The sequence below is a fragment of the Dermacentor andersoni genome, chromosome 2 (assembly GCF_023375885.2).
Source record: "Dermacentor andersoni chromosome 2, qqDerAnde1_hic_scaffold, whole genome shotgun sequence".
Lineage (NCBI taxonomy): Eukaryota > Metazoa > Arthropoda > Arachnida > Ixodida > Ixodidae > Dermacentor > Dermacentor andersoni.
Window position 1 is genome coordinate 16159294 of NC_092815.1, and position 18605 is coordinate 16177898.

General features: G+C 46.9%; 1 protein-coding gene across 1 annotated transcript in view; it reads right to left on the minus strand.

Annotated features, from left to right (window-relative positions):
• LOC126542774 (sodium-coupled monocarboxylate transporter 1-like) overlaps positions 1–18605 on the minus strand; it is a 51543-nt gene that overhangs the window by 29875 nt on the left and 3063 nt on the right. The window contains exons 3-7 of the mRNA XM_072286356.1: positions 15735–15823; positions 13782–13897; positions 12775–12842; positions 9007–9093; positions 8031–8212 (exon numbers count right to left, since the gene is read on the minus strand). Coding sequence (XP_072142457.1) covers positions 8031–8212; positions 9007–9093; positions 12775–12842; positions 13782–13897; positions 15735–15823 — 542 coding nt within the window. The remainder of the gene's footprint in view (positions 1–8030; positions 8213–9006; positions 9094–12774; positions 12843–13781; positions 13898–15734; positions 15824–18605) is intronic.

An 18605-nucleotide genomic window follows, 5' to 3' on the forward strand; every position in this document is an offset into this window, starting at 1 on the left:
GACACCTGATTACGCCGACAGGAATGTGCACGGCAAGAATTACCATTCACGACCGGACTTACCCTGTCACCTTCGTTATCCTCCAACAGTGTTCACGAGACGTCATTCTCGGTATGGACTTCCTGGACCAACACGGCGCAATCATCAACCTGAAGTCGAAGTCAATAACGCTGTCGGAAGATAAAGCGATACCGCCGGAGAGCCCTCGTAGTCACCACGCCTTGAATGTGCTCGAAGACCAAGTGAGCATCCCGCCCCGCTCCAGCATTGTTATTTCGGTCGGCACCGAAATACCCGCTGACGTAGAAGGCGTCATCGAAGGCGACCAACGTCTACTGCTAGACCGTGAAATTTGCGTCGCAAGAGGGATCGCTCGACTGCATGGAGGGAAAACTGAAGTGTTGCTGACAAACTTCAGCCAGGAGTTCAAGCACCTCAACAAGGGCACGACGATCGCGTACATCGAGGAAATTCTGGAAACAAGTAATGCGTTTGTCCTCTCGGATTCCGCCGCATCTACCCCGACGACCATGGTTCCCGAACCAGACTACGACATTAATCCAAGTCTCCCAGTGATTAAGCAACAGCAGCTCAGAAGTCTGCTCCGACGATACAAAAGCTGCTTTTCGACGACATCGAGGATTCGACAAACACCAGTCGCCAAGCATCGCATAATCACCGAGGAGTACGCTCGACCACTCCGCCAAAGCCCTTACCGAGTTTCGCCGCGAGAACGCGAAGCTATAAGAGAACAAGTCGACGAAATGCTGCGCGACGACATCATCCAGCCGTCGGAAAGCCCATGGGCATCCCCTGTTGTCCTGGTGAAGAAAAAGGACGGAACCCTACGTTTCTGCGTCGATTATCGTCGTCTGAACTAGATCACGAAGAAGGACGTATACCCCCTTCCACGGATAGACGACGCATTGGATCGGCTCTGCAACGCTAAGTACTTCTCCTCGATGGACCTCAAGTCTGGCGACGAAAGAGATCGCGAAAAGACCGCCTTCATCACCCCAGACGGCCTCTACGAGTTCAAAGTTATGCCATTTGGACTGTGCTCGGCGCCTGCAACGTTCCAGCGCGTGATGGACACGGTTTTAGCGGGATTGAAATGGCAGACCTGTCTCGTTTACTTGGATGACGTCGTTGTATTCGCCGGAAATTTCGACGATCACCTTAGGCGGCTTGCCACAGTACTAGAGGCCATCAAGTCATCAGGGCTCACTCTGAAGCCAGAAAAATGCCGCTTCGCTTACGACGAGCTTCTGTTCCTAGGCCACGTCATCAGTAAATCCGGAGTACGCCCCGACCCCCAGAAAACAGGTGCCATCGCAAAGTTCCCGCAGCCCACCGACAAGAAGGCAGTGCGTAGATTCCTTGGCATGTGTGCCTACTACAGGCGCTTTGTCAAGGACTTTTCACGCATCGCCGAGCCGTTGACACGTCTAACTAAATGTGATGTTGAGTTCAAGTGGGAAACGCCGCAGGCCGACGCATTTGAAGAACTCAAACGACGCATGCAGTCGCCGCCGGTACTTGCGCACTTCGACGAGTACGCCGATACAGAAATCCATACTGACGCCAGTAGCCTAGGCCTCGGTGCCGTTCTAGTCCAGAGGAGAAACGGAGTCGAACAGGTGATAGCTTACGCTAGCCGGTCGCTGTCAAAAGCGGAAGGCAACTATTCTACAACCGAAAAGGAATGCCTCGCCATCGTTTGGGCTACAGCTAAATTTCGCCCTTATCTTTATGGCAGGCCATTCAAAGTCGTCAGTGACCATCACGCGTTGTGTTGGCTAGCGAGTATAAAGGATCCTTCAGGACGACTGGCACGGTGGAGCCTCAGACTACAAGAATACGACATCACTGTAACCTACAAGTCAGGACGAAAACACTCCGATGCCGATTGCCTATCACGCGCCCCCATTGACCCGCCGCCGCAAGATGACGAAGATGACGCCTTCCTTGGCATGATAAGCGCGGAAGACTTCGCTGAACAGCAACGGGCAGACCCGGAGCTAAAAGGCCTGGTGGAATATTTGGAAGGGCACACCGACGTTGTCCCCAGGGCATTTAAGCGCGGATTATCTTCCTTCACGCTTCAAAACAATCTCCTCGTGAAGAACTTTTCACCAGTCCGCGCCAACTACCTTCTTGTTGTCCCGTCAGGACTTCGTCCAGAAGTATTGCACGCCCTACATGACGATCCGACCGCTGGACACCTCGGTTTTTCCCGGACACTATCGAGGATACAAGAAAAGTATTATTGGCCGCGCCTGACCGCCGACGTCGCCCGTTATGTCAGAACATGCCGAGACTGTCAGCGACGCAAGACACCGCTGACAAGGCCAGCCGGATTACTACAGCCAATCGAGCCTCCTTGCCGACCATTCCAGCAGATCGGGATGGACTTGCTGGGACCCTTTCCGACGTCAACAACCGGAAATAAGTGGATCGTCGTGGCGACAGACTACCTCACCCGCTTCGCTGAAACTAAAGCACTGCCGAAAGGTAGCGCAGCCGAAGTGGCGAAATTCTTTATCGAAAACATCCTGCTTCGACATGGCGCCCCAGAAGTCCTCATCACCGACAGAGGAACGGCCTTTACAGCGGAGCTCACCCAAGCCATTCTGAAATACAGTCAGACAAGGCACAGGAGAACCACGGCCTACCACCCGCAGACGAATGGTCTTACGGAGCGGCTGAATAAGACCCTCGCCGACATGCTAGCGATGTACGTCGACGTCGAACACAAGACCTGGGATGCCGTCCTGCCGTACGTAACATTCGCTTACAACACGGCGGTGCAAGAAACAACACAGATCACGCCGTTTAAGCTGGTTTACGGCAGGAACCCGACGACGACGCTCGACGCCATGCTGCCCCACGTCACTGACGAAGAGAATGTTGACGTCGCTAGCTATCTCCAGCGAGCCGAAGAAGCCCGACAGCTCGCCCGCCTACGGATCAAGAACCAACAGAGGACCGACAGCCGACACTACAACCTCCGACGACGCTTTGTTGAGTACCAGCCCGGCGACCGTGTTTGGGTTTGGACCCCGATACGCCGACGAGGACTCAGTGAGAAACTACTCCGACGCTATTTCGGACCCTACAAGGTCATCCGACGTATTGGCGCTCTGGACTATGAGGTCGTGCCAGACGGCATTTCGCATTCACAGCGGCGCCGCGCACGATCTGAAGTGGTCCACGTGGTGCGCCTTAAACCCTTTTACGGACGCTGACGAACTTCGTCATTTTGTTCTTTTCTTTGCTACGAGTGCTTTTGTTTATTACCTTCGTTTGTTTGCAGCATCGGGTCGATGCTTTTTAAGAGGGGGGTATTGATACGTGTACTTATCTTTATCGGGCGACCACGTTTCGCCGCTTAACAAATGCAATCGCACAGCGCGGGACGCGCCTGCATGTATCCGACGTTTCTGGAAAGTTATCGATGCTTCTACCCGGCTGTCTGTTGTCGCCGAACCTTGTGTTATCTGATTTCATCGCGTAGCGCGAATGGTGTAGAACTTTGTGGAAAGCACGCGGGTCCAAACGATTAGTCTGGAACATTCGACGACTGCTCTATAAAAGCCGACGCGCTTGACCCGCTGAGCAGATTTTCGACGATCGCCGAGCGTGTTCGCCGCTATCGTTGCGCTATAAGTGTAGCCTGTTTTGTGGGCACAGGTTCGCCCAATAAAAGTTAGTTTTCTTGTTCACAGTATTGCTACTGTGTTCTTTCTTCAACGTCACCACCACGTGACAATATATATATATATATATATATATATATATATATATTCAAGTACCCTGAAGGCCCATACGGGCATAACATAGGGGTGTTACAATAAATTCGTGATATATACAGTATACGCATTTAAACAGATAATGCATGCTAAAATAAATAGAACACAAGCGGAAAAACAGGGAAAGGAAACCAGTAAGAGCATTACAACGACACGTCCTAAACGTTGAAGATACCTATAGAATTAAAATGGGTGTTGCACAATATCAACGTAACTTGTTCACTTCATACAAGGAAAATGCCTGCTAAAAAGGTACACTTACCAGCAGATACTGCATGAAACAATGAAAAGCACAACCAGAGAAAATTTCATGCAGTACAAGAAACTCTGTGCTAACCTTGAACAAACCCATTTGCGCAAGAAACATCAAAATTTGTTGAGGAAAAAAAAGTAAAATAAGAAAAATGCTCACAATAACATAGTGATGCCTATAACAAATGAGTAAGAGAATACTACGGTAGTACATTAAAATAGTGTTTTAGTTTTGCTAGGAAATCATCATGACTTAGAATTGATACGATTTCATTTGGTTACATATTCCAGTGATATACCGCGAGAAAGAGGGGCGAGTGACTCAAGAAGTTAGTGCGCGCAAGAACGGGCTGCACTTGAAATGGATGATCAAGGCGCGGAAAGATGGGCGGGTCTGACGTGGCATGCGCTCACAGACGACCTGCAATGATAAAACTTGTGGAAATGGGAACGAAGACCTATCACTCTTCGATTTTCTAGAGAGGGGAGATAGATATTTTAATGTTAGTGATGCTAGACGTTCGTGCGTAATTTTTTGTAATGAAGCGGGCTGCTTTGTTTTGGACTGACTCGAGCTTGTTTATGAGGTACGACTGATACGGATTCCAAATAAAAGATGCGTACTCCATTTTTCAACGAAACCCTGTCGTATAGGCTGATAATTTAGTGGACTTGTTTGCCGAGTAAAGGTTACGCATAATGTAGCCAAGGGTTCTACACCCGCTGCTAGTAATGGCTTCGATGTGATGATTCAATGAAAAGTTTGAAGATAAATGAATTCCCAAGTATTCTATTGTTTGCGCATGTGCAATACTAATGCCGTTCATCGAGTAATCGGTAAGCCTCGGGTTACTAGATCTCGTGAAAGCTATGTCCTTAGTTTTTGAAATATTTATTTCCATTTGCCACTATTTACATCAGTCGATAACTTTCGCGAGGTCAGATTGCAAAATGTCAGTGTCGCAAGAGTTAATTATTCGTCTATAAATTACGCAATCATCTGCAAATAGTCTTCTTGTAGATTTAATGTTATTGCTGATGTCGTTGACGTATAGAAGGAATAAAATTGGTACCAATACAGAGCCCTGCGGCAATCCGGATTTTACTAGTGATCGCGGTGAAGAAAATTCATTAGTAGTTACAAATTGGTACCGGTTATTTAAAAATTTACTAATCCAATTCGTAATCCTACTATATATATTAAAATAGCCAAGTTTTAATAATAAACGGTTATGAGCTACCTTACCAAAAGCCTTCGCAAAATCAATAAATATGGCGTCTATTTGTGATCAGTCATTAATAGCTTGGTGCAGATCAGAGTAACTGCGTCTCACATGAGCACCTGCTGGAAACCGTGTTGGTTAATGAAGAGAAGATGGTGCTTGGTTAGGTATTTCATAATTGCTGATGATATAATGTGTTCTACTAGTTTACATGGAATACTGGTCAGTGAAATAGGTCTGTAGTCAAAGACAGATGACGGGTCACCGGACTTAAAGATTAGAATTATTTTAGCTATTTTCCATTCGTCAGGAACACATCCTGAATCAACAGATTGTTGAAAAAGAACGGCGAAAATGCGTGATATCACTGGTTTAGTTATTTTTAGTAGTTCTTGGACAGATTCCGTCTGGACCGGGAGCCGAGCTGTTAGAAAGACGATAAATAGCAGCTTCAATGCCCTTTTGGGTGATTATGATATCATTCATGATGGAGGTAACAGAACTTAATTCAATGTTAGCGGGAACGGGAAGTTCACTTGTAAAATAGAACAGAAAAACGAATTTAATGCAGTAGCGACCTCCGATGATGGAAGGAATTCATTGTCTTTCTTTATGGAAATGAAGCCTGATGATGACGGTTTGGGGTTTATTACTTTCAAGAATTTTTTCTGTTGTTTTCAGACCTATTGGAGATATCACGGCTGACAATTTTGTCTTCAGCTGCTTCAATTTCGGTTTTGCATAACTTGGATTGTTCCCGGTAGCACTTCCAGGCATCATCAGATGTCGAAATTTTATCTTTTGAATAAGCGCGCTTTTTTTTATACCAGCGCTTTACGTGAGAGGTGAACCCCGCACTTTAAGTAAACAGAGTTATTTGTATTTTTGGTATGTACTTTTCTTTAAGTTCAGTTAGCTTCTTACAAACAATCATCCAGTTATCATTGCTATCATGATCATGCATGCCGCTCAAGAATTCTACACAAGAAGCCGAGAGCGCGCTGGTGATCATTCCAACATTTGCTCGCACATAATCATAAATTGTTTTCTTTTCCTGCACACTTGTTTTGCGCTTTATATTGTATTCACAATGAAGGACGTTGTGGTTACTAACGCAATCTAACACATGAACAGACACGTTGACAGGTTCAGTGGTCAGCATAAGGTCCAAGATAGCATCCCCCCATGTTGGTAAGGAAAGTATTTGGCTTAATCCGTAAGAATAAATGACGTCAAGAAAATCCTTACATTCAGCTTTCCTTGGGCCGCCTTCAGCTGTAACCGTCCGCCAGTTAATTCCAGGGTAATTGAAGTCACCAGCTCACCTATAGGTGAGCTGGGAAATTTGTCACATACAAAGGTTAGCGATTCGTTTAGGTCTTTAATGAACGTGTCTTGTGAGTCTGGAGGACGGTAACAAACACCAACGGCATAAGTTACACATGAAAGCTGAAGCATAACCCACAAAATTTCAATATAGGAACCCGTGTCAAGTAGGCGTGCTTGGAATGTTTTCTTTACTGCAATTATAACACCACCGCCGGAGGAGGTGGCCATCGCGCTTGCTGCCGCAGATCCAGCGTCTCGGGTCATCATCACTGATTCGAGGGGTGCTTGCCGCAATATAGAACAAGGCCAAATTCCATATCGTGCCTTCCAAATACTTAAGAAATGTGAGAACCACGGATTCCAACCCCGGCGCTCCATTATTTGGGCCCCAGCTCATCAGGGAATAGAGGGGAACGAAGTAGCCGACGCTGCAGCCCGCGCGCTTCATTTCCGGGCGTCGCCTCTATCACCCGTCGACGAGGTCCCTGAATTCAAACCGGCAATCACCTTTAAAGAAATCATATAGCTGTATCAGCTTAATCACGGCCGATACTTCCCCCCTTGCAAAGGCCTCAATAAGACGGAGGAGCGCTGGCTTCTCCGTCTCTACACAAATACAGTACTGTGCCCGGCGGTGCTGAAACACTTCAACCCGGCATTTTCGGGCGAGTGCCCGCACTGTGGGGAGGTGTTTGCGGACACATACCACATGGTGTGGGCATGCCCCTCCAACCCTGCTTTCCGCCCAAACCCCCACCCTACCCGAGAGGACTGGGAGGCCACCCTGCTCGGCTGCTCAACCCTCCAGGAACAACGTGCCCTGGTGGCCCGAGCCAAAGCCGCTGCAGAAGCCACGGGGGTCCCGGACTAGGGACCGCCCCCTAGACTTTGTAAGGGCTGCGCCCTTAGGGCTCAGCTCACAGCTCTCTTGTAAATAGTAGAAATAAAGTTTGTAACCAACCAACCAACCTCGAGTTTCTACCCTGTCTTCTGTAAACAAAATGCATTTTTTAAAAGGGGATAATTCGTTGTCGGACACATGGCATGACAGCCATGGCTATGTTCCCAGTATTATATCAGCTGAGGTGATCCTGTTTTCTGAAAAGACTTCTAATATTTGTCACAATAATAGACAGTGTTTTGTCATCTGCATTGAAACGTAAATTGCCATTCGCGGGAGCCTCGTGTCTTGGGATGGCGACCACTTCGTTGCTTGAAGGGTCGACTGTGAAAGTTCCGTTGCCCATTATAAGCTTATCAAACTGCAATTTATATTTCTCGTTCTGCTGGCGCTTCGCGCGTGCGATATCACGGGGCGTTTTTCTGATTAGTTGCATTCGCGGTGAAAAATCTTCCTCGATCCAGAGGCGAGGTGTTGCGAGGCCTCTTATATGGTGTTCGCCTAGCTGCTTACTTGTGCGCGTCGATGTTGGCAGCAGGAAGAACCGGCTGCTCGAGGCCCGTTGCATTCAGGTACAGCGGAACGCAACCGTCGACCGAGACCGGCGGTCGCCAGTGAAGCGGCCTCCGGAGATAGGCGCCCACGCTGATCCAGGATAGGGTCGCCACACCGGCCACCAAGCCCGCAGTGGCTCCCTGTCCCGAAAAGAGGGTTGAGGCTTCAGTGAAGTAAGCTTGCATTTCCGTACAGTATGTAACTGGCTGACCTCAAGCTTGAGAAACTTGAGGCTCACTGGCTACAGTTGTTAATTAACCAAATAGCTAATTAGTGATCTTTTTTTCATTAATCGATTGTGCATTTCGATTTCTCGTGCGGGTAACGTCTGCCGCTTCGAGTGATTGACCCAAATATAGCACTACAATTACGCTATCTGCCACAGGCGATCTTTAAAAATTCTGTATGTTCTAATTCTCCGAACATGCGTTAAACACACATACACGCACGAACGCACACACACACACACACACACACACACACACACACACACACACACACACACACACACACACACACACACACACACACACACACACACACACACACTTCGTATGAAAGTTAGTCAACTTTCATATGAAGGCTGCACTCGCGATTTACACGGGCTGCGTCAACGGGTTCAGGGATGCGCAGCTGCGTTTGGTGGCTAAGCCTTAATCAGGCTGCATTGGCCGGTCAAGTCTTGGAGAACTTGGAGAATTCAGCTGTATTGAGAAAAAGTTATTGTGGCTCAGTTCTACTACCGAACTCCAGCTGTGGTAAAATTTAATGAGGAGCCCTCCGCTAAGCCGTCTCTCTTGGGGCGTTTAAACCCGAGTTAATCAGCCAATCATGCCTTCTCCAAGCTTGCAAGGCTGATGCTCACCCCTCGCCAGTGCTGCCTGCCTCTACGCTATGCAAAGTAATGCCAACAGAGCCAAGTGCTCGTGCTTACAATTGAATTGGCGAACGGGACGAAGATGCCGAGGCTGTAGACGCCGACCAGAGGGCCACCGACGATACCAAGGATGGACAGCGCCGACTGCAACAGGGTAATTGAAGCACGAACCGTGCACTTACTCAAGCTGACTGAAACAGCGTGTTTTACTATAGCCGTCGCACGAATAAGAGGAAGGAGAAAAAAGAAGAAAAAAGGCATTCTGTGGCCATTTAACGGTAAATTCCAAAGAAATGCGTTAGCATTGCATCGCACCTCTTCGGGGTCCCGGATCCACGATTCAAAAGTTCACTGTGTGTGTGTGTGTGTGTGTGTGTGTGTGTGTGTGTGTGTGTGTGTGTGTGTGTGTGTGTGTGTGTGTGTGTGTGTGTTACATATACCTCTACCACGTAAGCGGCTTGCCACACTTCACACACATACACTTTTTTTCCATTTTGACTTTTCCACTCCTAATGCTAACGCATAAAAAAAAAGACTGACAGTTTAGTTCGTGCCCAGTGATGATCATGAAACCATGCCTTTCGTCCATAACATTTCGTTCGCGGGTCGATCTTTTCGCCGTGGGGTACCAAATTTCCGTGGAAAGTAGATGAAAGGGAATATCGTCCCCGATAAATCACACTGGCCGTTAGCCGATTTATTGAGCGGTGTATTCAGCCGTGTTTTTTTTTCTTTTTCATTAATGACGTCGATAGTAAAGAATAACGAATATACATACTTTGTATTAGGCAGCAGACTTTACTGTTAATTCACTGACACAATGGAGTTCGTATCAACGGACAATACGGAGAAAGCGGATACCTTCTCACATCTACACGTTAACGTATGCTTCAAGCCTGCACTTTTGATCGCTGTACACTGTCTGAGCGGTCGAAAAGCAATAAAACATGGTTAATTGCACTCACTTTGCATAGCCAGAGTATGGCTTACCTGCGAGCAGAAAATGTCCCGAGACAAGCTTGGAAGGCACATTTGGCTTCTGCGTTCGTATCACTTTCGTGCTTGAAGTTCGAGAAGAAAGTGAATCTAGGGGCCCGATTTCTGTTGATCACAAGCTAGCGATGTTCACCTGGTTATGGTTGAAGTTAATCGCATTAAATCGTTGGTTGAGCGGAAGGTTAATTTAGGGATCGCCCAGCTCTAGCGTTGTCCTACATTGAAGACAGCAAAGAAGGTAGTCCCTGTATACGGCACGCTGCATACATGTTCGGCGCTTCTGAGAACTCATTTTTTTCGACCGTGAGGAGCTCTGCACCGGAACCAAGGACCGTACTCGTGAGATATTTTATTTGTACGCTAGCTTGGGATGGTAAATAGCAGGCGCTGGACAATCGTGATAGGGGATGTAACATTAGCGAATCTAGCTAGCCAATAACAAACAGGTTGTAAAGTGAAGCTTTCTTGGCACTTCACTCCCTCACTTTGGTTTTTGATTCTTCTAACCTATATCGACCGTGCAGATGCACATTGACGTCATATATGTCAGCTTATACAGAGCCTAATTCTGGTCCACACATCCTGCACCCCTTCCGCGCGCATTTAACCCTCATGAATATCTAATCCGCCCCGATTGACTATAACGTTAGACTAACGTATGTGCGCTGCGTGTGTTTTTCAGTGTACTCACCTGATTTATGAAGCATGCGTGTAGTAGTAACTGATTTAAATGCTCGGGAAATCGTCATCACGGGGTCTCTCGGCAGTAGCAAGAGCAGCTGTTTCGCAAATAACTGGGAAAAAATGTGCTCTCAAGTAATATTAAATCAGAAAGTAGCAATCGACGCCATCAGACTCATATAAAAGAGACTGTAGAAGACCCTTTGTCTCAGTTATGAATGGTGTCTCCTCGGAAAATCCAGACAGATGCTGAACGAGAAGGAAAGAAATAACCCGAAACCATGGACGCGTTGTAATCTGTGAAGAAAGAGACCTGCACATTGCACATATACGATGTGTTGTGTTTCAATGCACCGTTCTCCAAAACTAAAAGAGTAGCTCAGTGGACATGCATCAGGAGCGCTATAACGTAAAACTATTCCAAACTTTTCTATTCCAATTCTGCAATCAGCCCACCGCGATTGGCCCAATATTTTTTGGGCCACCCCTACTTCACCTGTCTGTCACGCGACGTCACGAAAACCGCGATAGCTCCCCATCTGATATGACGTGACACAGTGATTACGCATAATTTGACCGAACAAAACAAAACAAGTTATTTCTTATTCGACGCGTTTTTGCCATTAGCTCTCGTCTATTGGTCAAAAGTTTTCGGGCTGCACCCACTTCACCTGCCTCTCACGCGACGTCACAAAACCGCAAAAACTTACCGCGTCAAAGTGACGCGTACGCGTTAAAGATGCATTAATATGCCGAACAAAACTCAATTTTCTTCAGAATAGCCGCAGGCTGCCCCGTTCCGAAAGGAATAAAAGATGGCTGCCGCCGATCGCTCCGGCACTGGCTACTCGCCCCTGTCGGAGAGCATGAGTTTATTTGCGTGTAATAAAACTTTTTGCGTGGCCGCGTTACGTTTTCGAGAACTCTCGGCACGTTTACGACCTCGTTCTGCCAACTATTCTTTGCTGAGGATCCGTTTTAGCGTCATTATTAAGCTTCCGTTGCATGCCGCCGCGATTGTCCACGAGCCACCGCAAGCTAAGTAAGAGAAAGCGGACCGATCGCAGACGCCGGCACCATCCTCTTCATCGGGTTATCGATATTCAATGCAGTGGCTCGGCCCCACCGAATCCCTCTCCACTTGAGAATGCTCCTCGCCTCTTGTGAGCCAATTAGATAAGACAAGCCGCTCAGTATAGACAATGTTATTCGTTTTTCAAGCAAACAAACGTGACCCCCTATGAACGAGGGGAGCATTTGATTTTTATGTTCAGACAACCCTGAGGGTGACCACCCGATGCTTGCGTCGGCGGTTACGCAAATTTGACGTCAGGAGATTGGAATAGAAACATATTGGAATAGGTTTATGGTATACGGCCCCAGGAATGTTCTGTGCCTTTTTTCTTTTTATGAGCTAAAAGCGTTGCGAATTTGGACCCAGATTCGCGTTGAACGAAAAGGAGCCAGCTGGTACAGTTACTGTGAACCATCAGAGAGAGAGAGAGAGAGAGAGCAAATGATAAAGGAAAGGTAGGGAGGTTAACCAGGACTGAGCCCGGTTTGCTACCCTACTCTGGGGAAAGGGAAAGGAGGACGGAAAGATTAAAAGAAGAGAAAGTCTACTGGGGATATCGTTCGGTCACTCAGTCCGGATCACAGACGCTGACTCAATCCGGTAGCTTTCAAATATCGCAGCACTGTGAACCATCAATTCACAATTGTGTTAACGTTCTGGGCTGAGTAGCTGGGATGCTTTATCGTGGCACAAAGTAAGAGCTGAAACGTTCCGGGGAAAAATCGCCTCGGGCTGCTATAATGTAAGCATTCCTTTCGCTCGATGCTATTCGTTTTCTATCATCCACTGTTCGCAAACAACCGATCGTGGTGATAACGTGAGCGGAGCGCCAGTCGGACCACTGAAAAACCGCAAGAAATATTAACATTGGAATATATTCCAATGATTTCATTGGCGCAGCGGCCACAATATGGCCAAGGAGCGCCAACAATGCAGTAGAGTGGTGCGTGCATTAGGCCGCCCCAATTGGTTTTTCAGTTTTACCATGAACGGACGTTAGAGCCTCCCTCGATGTATACAGTAAACGCATTTGCTCTGACCCGTGCAAAGCGCTCCGTTCTTCGCGTACCTACCTGCAGGACGTCCCCCATCTGCTGAGCCACGTACACCATGGCGACGACGATGACTCCGAACACGACAGCTGGACGCACGAGAAGAAAAAAAAATGCAATGGAACGAATGAGATCTGGAAGGACAGCTGCTTGTACAAGGTGGCCAATGGAGGATTTATTCTCTTGCTGCTCACGCACCCTTTTTCTTTTTAATTCACAAGTATACATATACTAGGACATACTGCCATATAGAAGCGGTGTCATGTGCCACACATCGCGACTGTTCGGACACAAGGGACAGGCGCAACTCGCGCTCACATATGGCGCGACTATATATCTGGCAAATGTTACATTCTATACTGAGGAGTTCATTCAGACACATATTGCTACTCTCAAATGAGGACGAGTTAACTAGCAGTTCGTATAAACTTCGCGAGGGGTACGGGCGGCATCGACGAGAAACACGACACATGCAGATATAGGCAAACAATGGTGACAAAAAAAAGCACACAGAAACCGTATAACGGAAACATAATGTTGGTCTGAACCATGTGCGCAATCGTATGGCAGTTACCGAATGCTACGCGTTTTATAGGGCTGCTAGTAACTTTCGAAGAACGTAGTGAATCTGAAACTCATTTACACACCTGGCCACAAAGAGCGACAAAGAAAGCAGTCACGAGGTGCACTGCATCATGGCCACCGTGCACGCTGAAGCGCTGAGTGAACCCCTCATTTGCAGGCGGCCTGCATAAGCTGCAAAATATGCTGGCTCTTTCGCAATTTCTGAATTTCCATAACTTTCGTGGTCAGGCGCACAAGCTCAGGCGGAATGTAACAGATGTAATGGAGGCTATTCGGATAGCACGAGCTTGCGCGGCCAATGAAGGCTATATTCGGCAACGTAAAAGAGGACGTTTTAAATGTTGTCTTTTCTTTGGCTACAATCCATCATTCATAATCATGCATGCATGGCCACCAAGTGGGAGCTAAACGGCAGCTGTAAATTTCTGTTTTAGTAAGCTTACTAAGAACTTTCAGTAAGATGCCAGCAGCCCTATCTCCAAGGTCCGGCTTGATGTAAGTCTTTACGATATCCTGAAGTGTCGTTGTCGCCAGGGAGCTGAGGCTTGCAGATACGCCGCTGCAAATAAAAAAAGGGAAATAAATAAATGGCAGGAATTCGGTTACTCTTTCCCGCGATAAGCCATATTGTAGGCGAATGCGTAGTCATGCATTGTCACAGGCATAAAGCACATAAGTGCTGTGCCTGAAGCTGACAACGCGAGGCTGAAATCGATGCCTGGGGTGGCGTAAGAAATCGTTTGCAATGGCCACATCCTGCAGTAGCGAACAAGGTCGCGGATAATGCAGCCGACGTTCACGACAAAAGACAGATGACTCCGTCACGCAACGAGTAATGCATCGGCTGTGAAACTGTCTATTATTTATGTGGGAGGCAAAAGAAGAAAATAAAGTAAGCGTTCTGACAGCGCGGTCGAAAAAAGCTGAGAAACGGAAATCGAGAGGCTAGGCTAGTGTGAAAAAAAAAAGTACATCAACCACACCCAAGCAGCATGGTATATAGAAAATATTAGTTGATTAGATAATGAACATTTGAAAGTTAGAAACGCTTCTAGCCATTTTCACCATTGCCGCTCCGCGGCGGTTAGACGGACAAAGTTTTCTTTTTTGGGATCAAGACAGGCTCCTTGTCATCGCCAACTACGCTGAGCTTCAATAGTCTCAAAAACAGAGAGAGCTAGAGAAAAAGAGTTGAAGAGGAAATGCAGAGAGGTTAACCAGATATCAGTCTCTGGTTTGCTACCCTACACTGGGGATGGGAGATAGGGGTTAGAAAGATGACAGAGAGAAAACTCTAAAAAAAAAAAAAACACGCACACATGGAGGCACACACACACAAAAGGCATTCCAGTTAAAGACGTTCGCAAAGGCCGGTAGATCGCAGAAAGCTCAATAGCGCTTGTACGGCCTTCTTCTGTGACGTTAGGTCCCTTCAGTGGTGTAGAGTTCTTTTTTCCGATAGCGGTTGGTCGTCCAGTTGGTCAAGTTCGTGGCGAAGGCATTTCCTCTGTGAACTGTACTGCGGGCAAGTGCACAAAATATGCTCAATTGATTCGTCATGGCCGCAGTGGTCACAGGTTGCGGTGTCGGTCATCCCTATGTGGAATGCATAGGCTTTGGTGAAGGCAACGCCCAACCACAGTCGATACAAGAGCGTGGCGTCTCCACGGTGAAGCTGTGCTGGCGCTCGGAGACTTAACGTTGGATCAAGGGAGTACAGTCGAGTATTTCTTAAATGTGGCTCATTCCATTGCGACGTGGTGCACTGCCGAGCAAGCAGGTGGAGCTTCCGTGCTGCGTCAGTTCTAGAAAGCGGATTTTGTACGTGGTGCTCCTCAATATGAGCTGAGCGGGCAGCTTGATCGGCCCGTTCATTGCCGATAATCCTGCAATGACTTGGAAGCCATTGGAAGGTTATTTCATGGCCTGCATCACTTATATGGTGTAACGTCTCTGTAATGTGAAATATTAGCTGCTTGTGCGGTCCCCGTCGTAAAGGTGACAGTAGAGACTGCAGTGCCACCTTCGAATCGCAGAATACCGTCCACTTGTGTGGCTGTTCATTACCAATGTAATGAAGGGCAGTAAGGAGAGCTGCGAGCTCTGCTGCCGTCGACGTTGCCACGTGAGTCGTCTTAAATTTTATTGTTGTGGCTGTCGCTGGTATCACGATTGCTGCCGCGGAGCTGTTTGGCAAGACAGATCCATCAGTGTAGATATGTGTAGAGTCACGGTAACTCTCGTACAAAAATAGTAGTGTGAGCTGTTTAAGGGCTGGTGATGTTAGATCAGCTTTTTTCGTGATGCTGTGAGATTGATTTTTGGCTGAGTGAGGCTCAAAAAATAAAAACAAAACATTACAGGTTAGTGAATAAGAACAAAAAGCTAGCGCATACCTCAGTCCTCCGCTGAATATTCCAGACACGATGAGGCCAGGAACACCTGGGTAGCTTCCCAATATGTCCATGACGAAAAATGGATTTACCTGCACATGTAGTACCATTAGTCCAGTAAGGTCCTCCCTATTTCAATTTGTATGGATGTGAGCCGTCGCTGGTTGGCTTTTAATCTCGAAGTATCCGCCCAAAGTAACATTACCTTCACTCTTTTGCAGCGTCGGCAACATAGATCGCGCTACGGTCACCGATTCAGAAATTCACCGCGGCATTTAAATTTAATAATGAACAATTTTTCATGTGCCTATCTTCAGTCAGCCAATACCACTACTATCTATTACTAGTATACTTACTGATACTGGCGAGACGATGGCTGGATATGACTTTGTCATTAACAGGAAGCGATAAACAGAACACCGTAAATTGCACAGTATGATAAATTAGGCTTTAAAGGGGCCCTGAAACACTTCTTAAACATATTAAGTTACCGAGCTATAGAAAAGGCTCCTGAGAACATATGAGCCAAATATTATTCCACTGCATTCAAGCCGCCCATCGGTGCGATAACTACGCCTAGCTGCGCTTATATTTGAAGGATTCGAAAAACTTTTGCGGCAGAAGATTCGGGAGATGATGTCATTTAATAACGAGGTCATTCCATCATTAGCTAGAAAAGTGTTTCAGTGCGTCTTTAATGTAGTTTCAACGAAAAAAACATACTTCGCAGTTTGGTAACACTATATAATGTCGAACAAAAGCCTTCATGACTCAACCCCCAGACATGATAACATATATATTCTTACAGATTTCCAGTAAGCATGTCGAAACTACGCACAAGGCCGGATTTCTCCGATGGTTCATAAACTGATACACAAGAACCAACATATCCCACTAATTCACCTAGTTTAGACACCTGGGCATGCGTCTCTCCCTGGCTATGAGAGGGTTCATGTGACAGTCCGAGGCCTAATCCTCCGGGTGCCGGTGGAAGGCCAGTCCAACCAAGACAAAGTGAAAAAGATGCCACACACATACACGCTTATACTACAACACTACAGACTATCCCGTAGAACGTTCCCTCCATCACACGTGAAACTAAACCGTGCAGATGCAGCCGCTTGGCGCCAGCTCCAAACTAGTACGTTTCCCAGCCTTGCTATACGCCACACTTTTTACCCTACCCAGTACCCCGACAAATGTCCTTTGTGTTGAGGACATCCCAACCTCTACCATTTTACGTGGGAATGCTCCAAACCACACGGCCTTCCTAGAATACCCAACGCCTTCCCATCCCAATGGGAAGCCGCTCTTTCCAGCACAGCCTTGCTAGCCCTGCTAGCCTAGCCCTGCTAGCCTAGCCCTGCTAGCCTAGCCTTGCTAGGCTAGCAGCAGTTAATGGGGCCCTGGACTAAGGGCTCCACCCTCTGGCACTTCATTACAAAACAACAAGCGAAGTTTTCTACTGCTGCTGCTGCTACTACTACTACTTGTTGAACGCTGTTAGCAATGGTCGAGCAGATGCACTCTACTTCACCGTGCGTCAGACAGCAGTTACAAAGGTTTAGATTGACATTCAATAGCTTTCTAAAGAAGATTTACTGAACGCTATATAAACTCAGGAGGAATGCTCCAGAATGTCAGTGAAAATTATTGTATGGGCTCCTCGTCTCGCGCAGAACGATATACGAGTAGAAAGTGAGCTGCCTGCTGAGAGAACAACAGAAGTGGTGAATCCGTATTAGTTTTTTTTTTTTTATGCCAAGATCTTTTTGCCTCGTTCTTCAACTTTGCCGCTGCTGGCTGCTGTCCTGTCGATAATATTACTTTCTCCACTGTGTATGTGCCACTGGGGATATGTGCCCGAATAGACTTGGGAACTTGGGTCACCTGATATGTGCAAGTGGGCACATGAACATTTCTTGCAATGCCTTGTACGTGCCAGTAGGAATGTGATCAAATATGCCAGCAGAACAGGAGGCAAGAAGTGAAGTCGGCAACAGAGGCAGCTGAGTGTCGAGAAAGAAGTGGACAAAATGGATGGAAATTATCTATACGCAAAGACTCCATTACAACTTCACTAACATCATTGACAGACTTCAAACGTCTCATTTTCCCTTGGAGAAATCAATGGTGGCCATTAAGACAAATAGAGGTAATGACTACAAGATTGCGCTGCCGCATCCCCCAACTAAATCTATATTTATGCAGATCTGGTCTAGTAATCTCTCCGCTATGCCATTTTTGCGGGGAAATTGAAACTATTGAACATTATTTTTTATTATGCCGCCGGTTCATTGTACAATGGAAAAGATTACTTGAAGCTCCAATTCGTAAACTTGGATTAAATTTAACTACTTTCGTCCTAGTCTCCTTCAGAGCTTCAGCTCTGGGTTACAGCCATATGGGGATGCGTAATCAAGGAGTACAGGATGCATACGTGAATATCTTGGGAGATATCTACAAAGATTCTACAGCAACCTTGGCTCTCCACAAGAAAAGCAGATAATTACCTATCAAGAAAGTCGTCGGGCAAGGAGATACAATCTCTCCAGTGCTGTTTACTGCATACTTAGAGAAAGTATTCAAGCCATTAGACTGGAAAGGCCTAGGACTGAGGATCAACGGGGAATATCTTAGCAACCTTCCGTTTGCAGATGACATTGTCCTGTTCAGCAACACTGGAGATTAATTGCAATAAATCATTGAGGACCTTAACCAAGGAAGTGCAAGAGTGGGTTGAAGATTAATATGCAGAAGACAAAGGTAATCATCAATAACCTGGCAAGGAAACATTTCACGATCGCCAGACAGCCTCTAGAATCTGCACAGGAGTACGTTTATCTAAGTCAATTACTCACGGGCAGTGGAGTA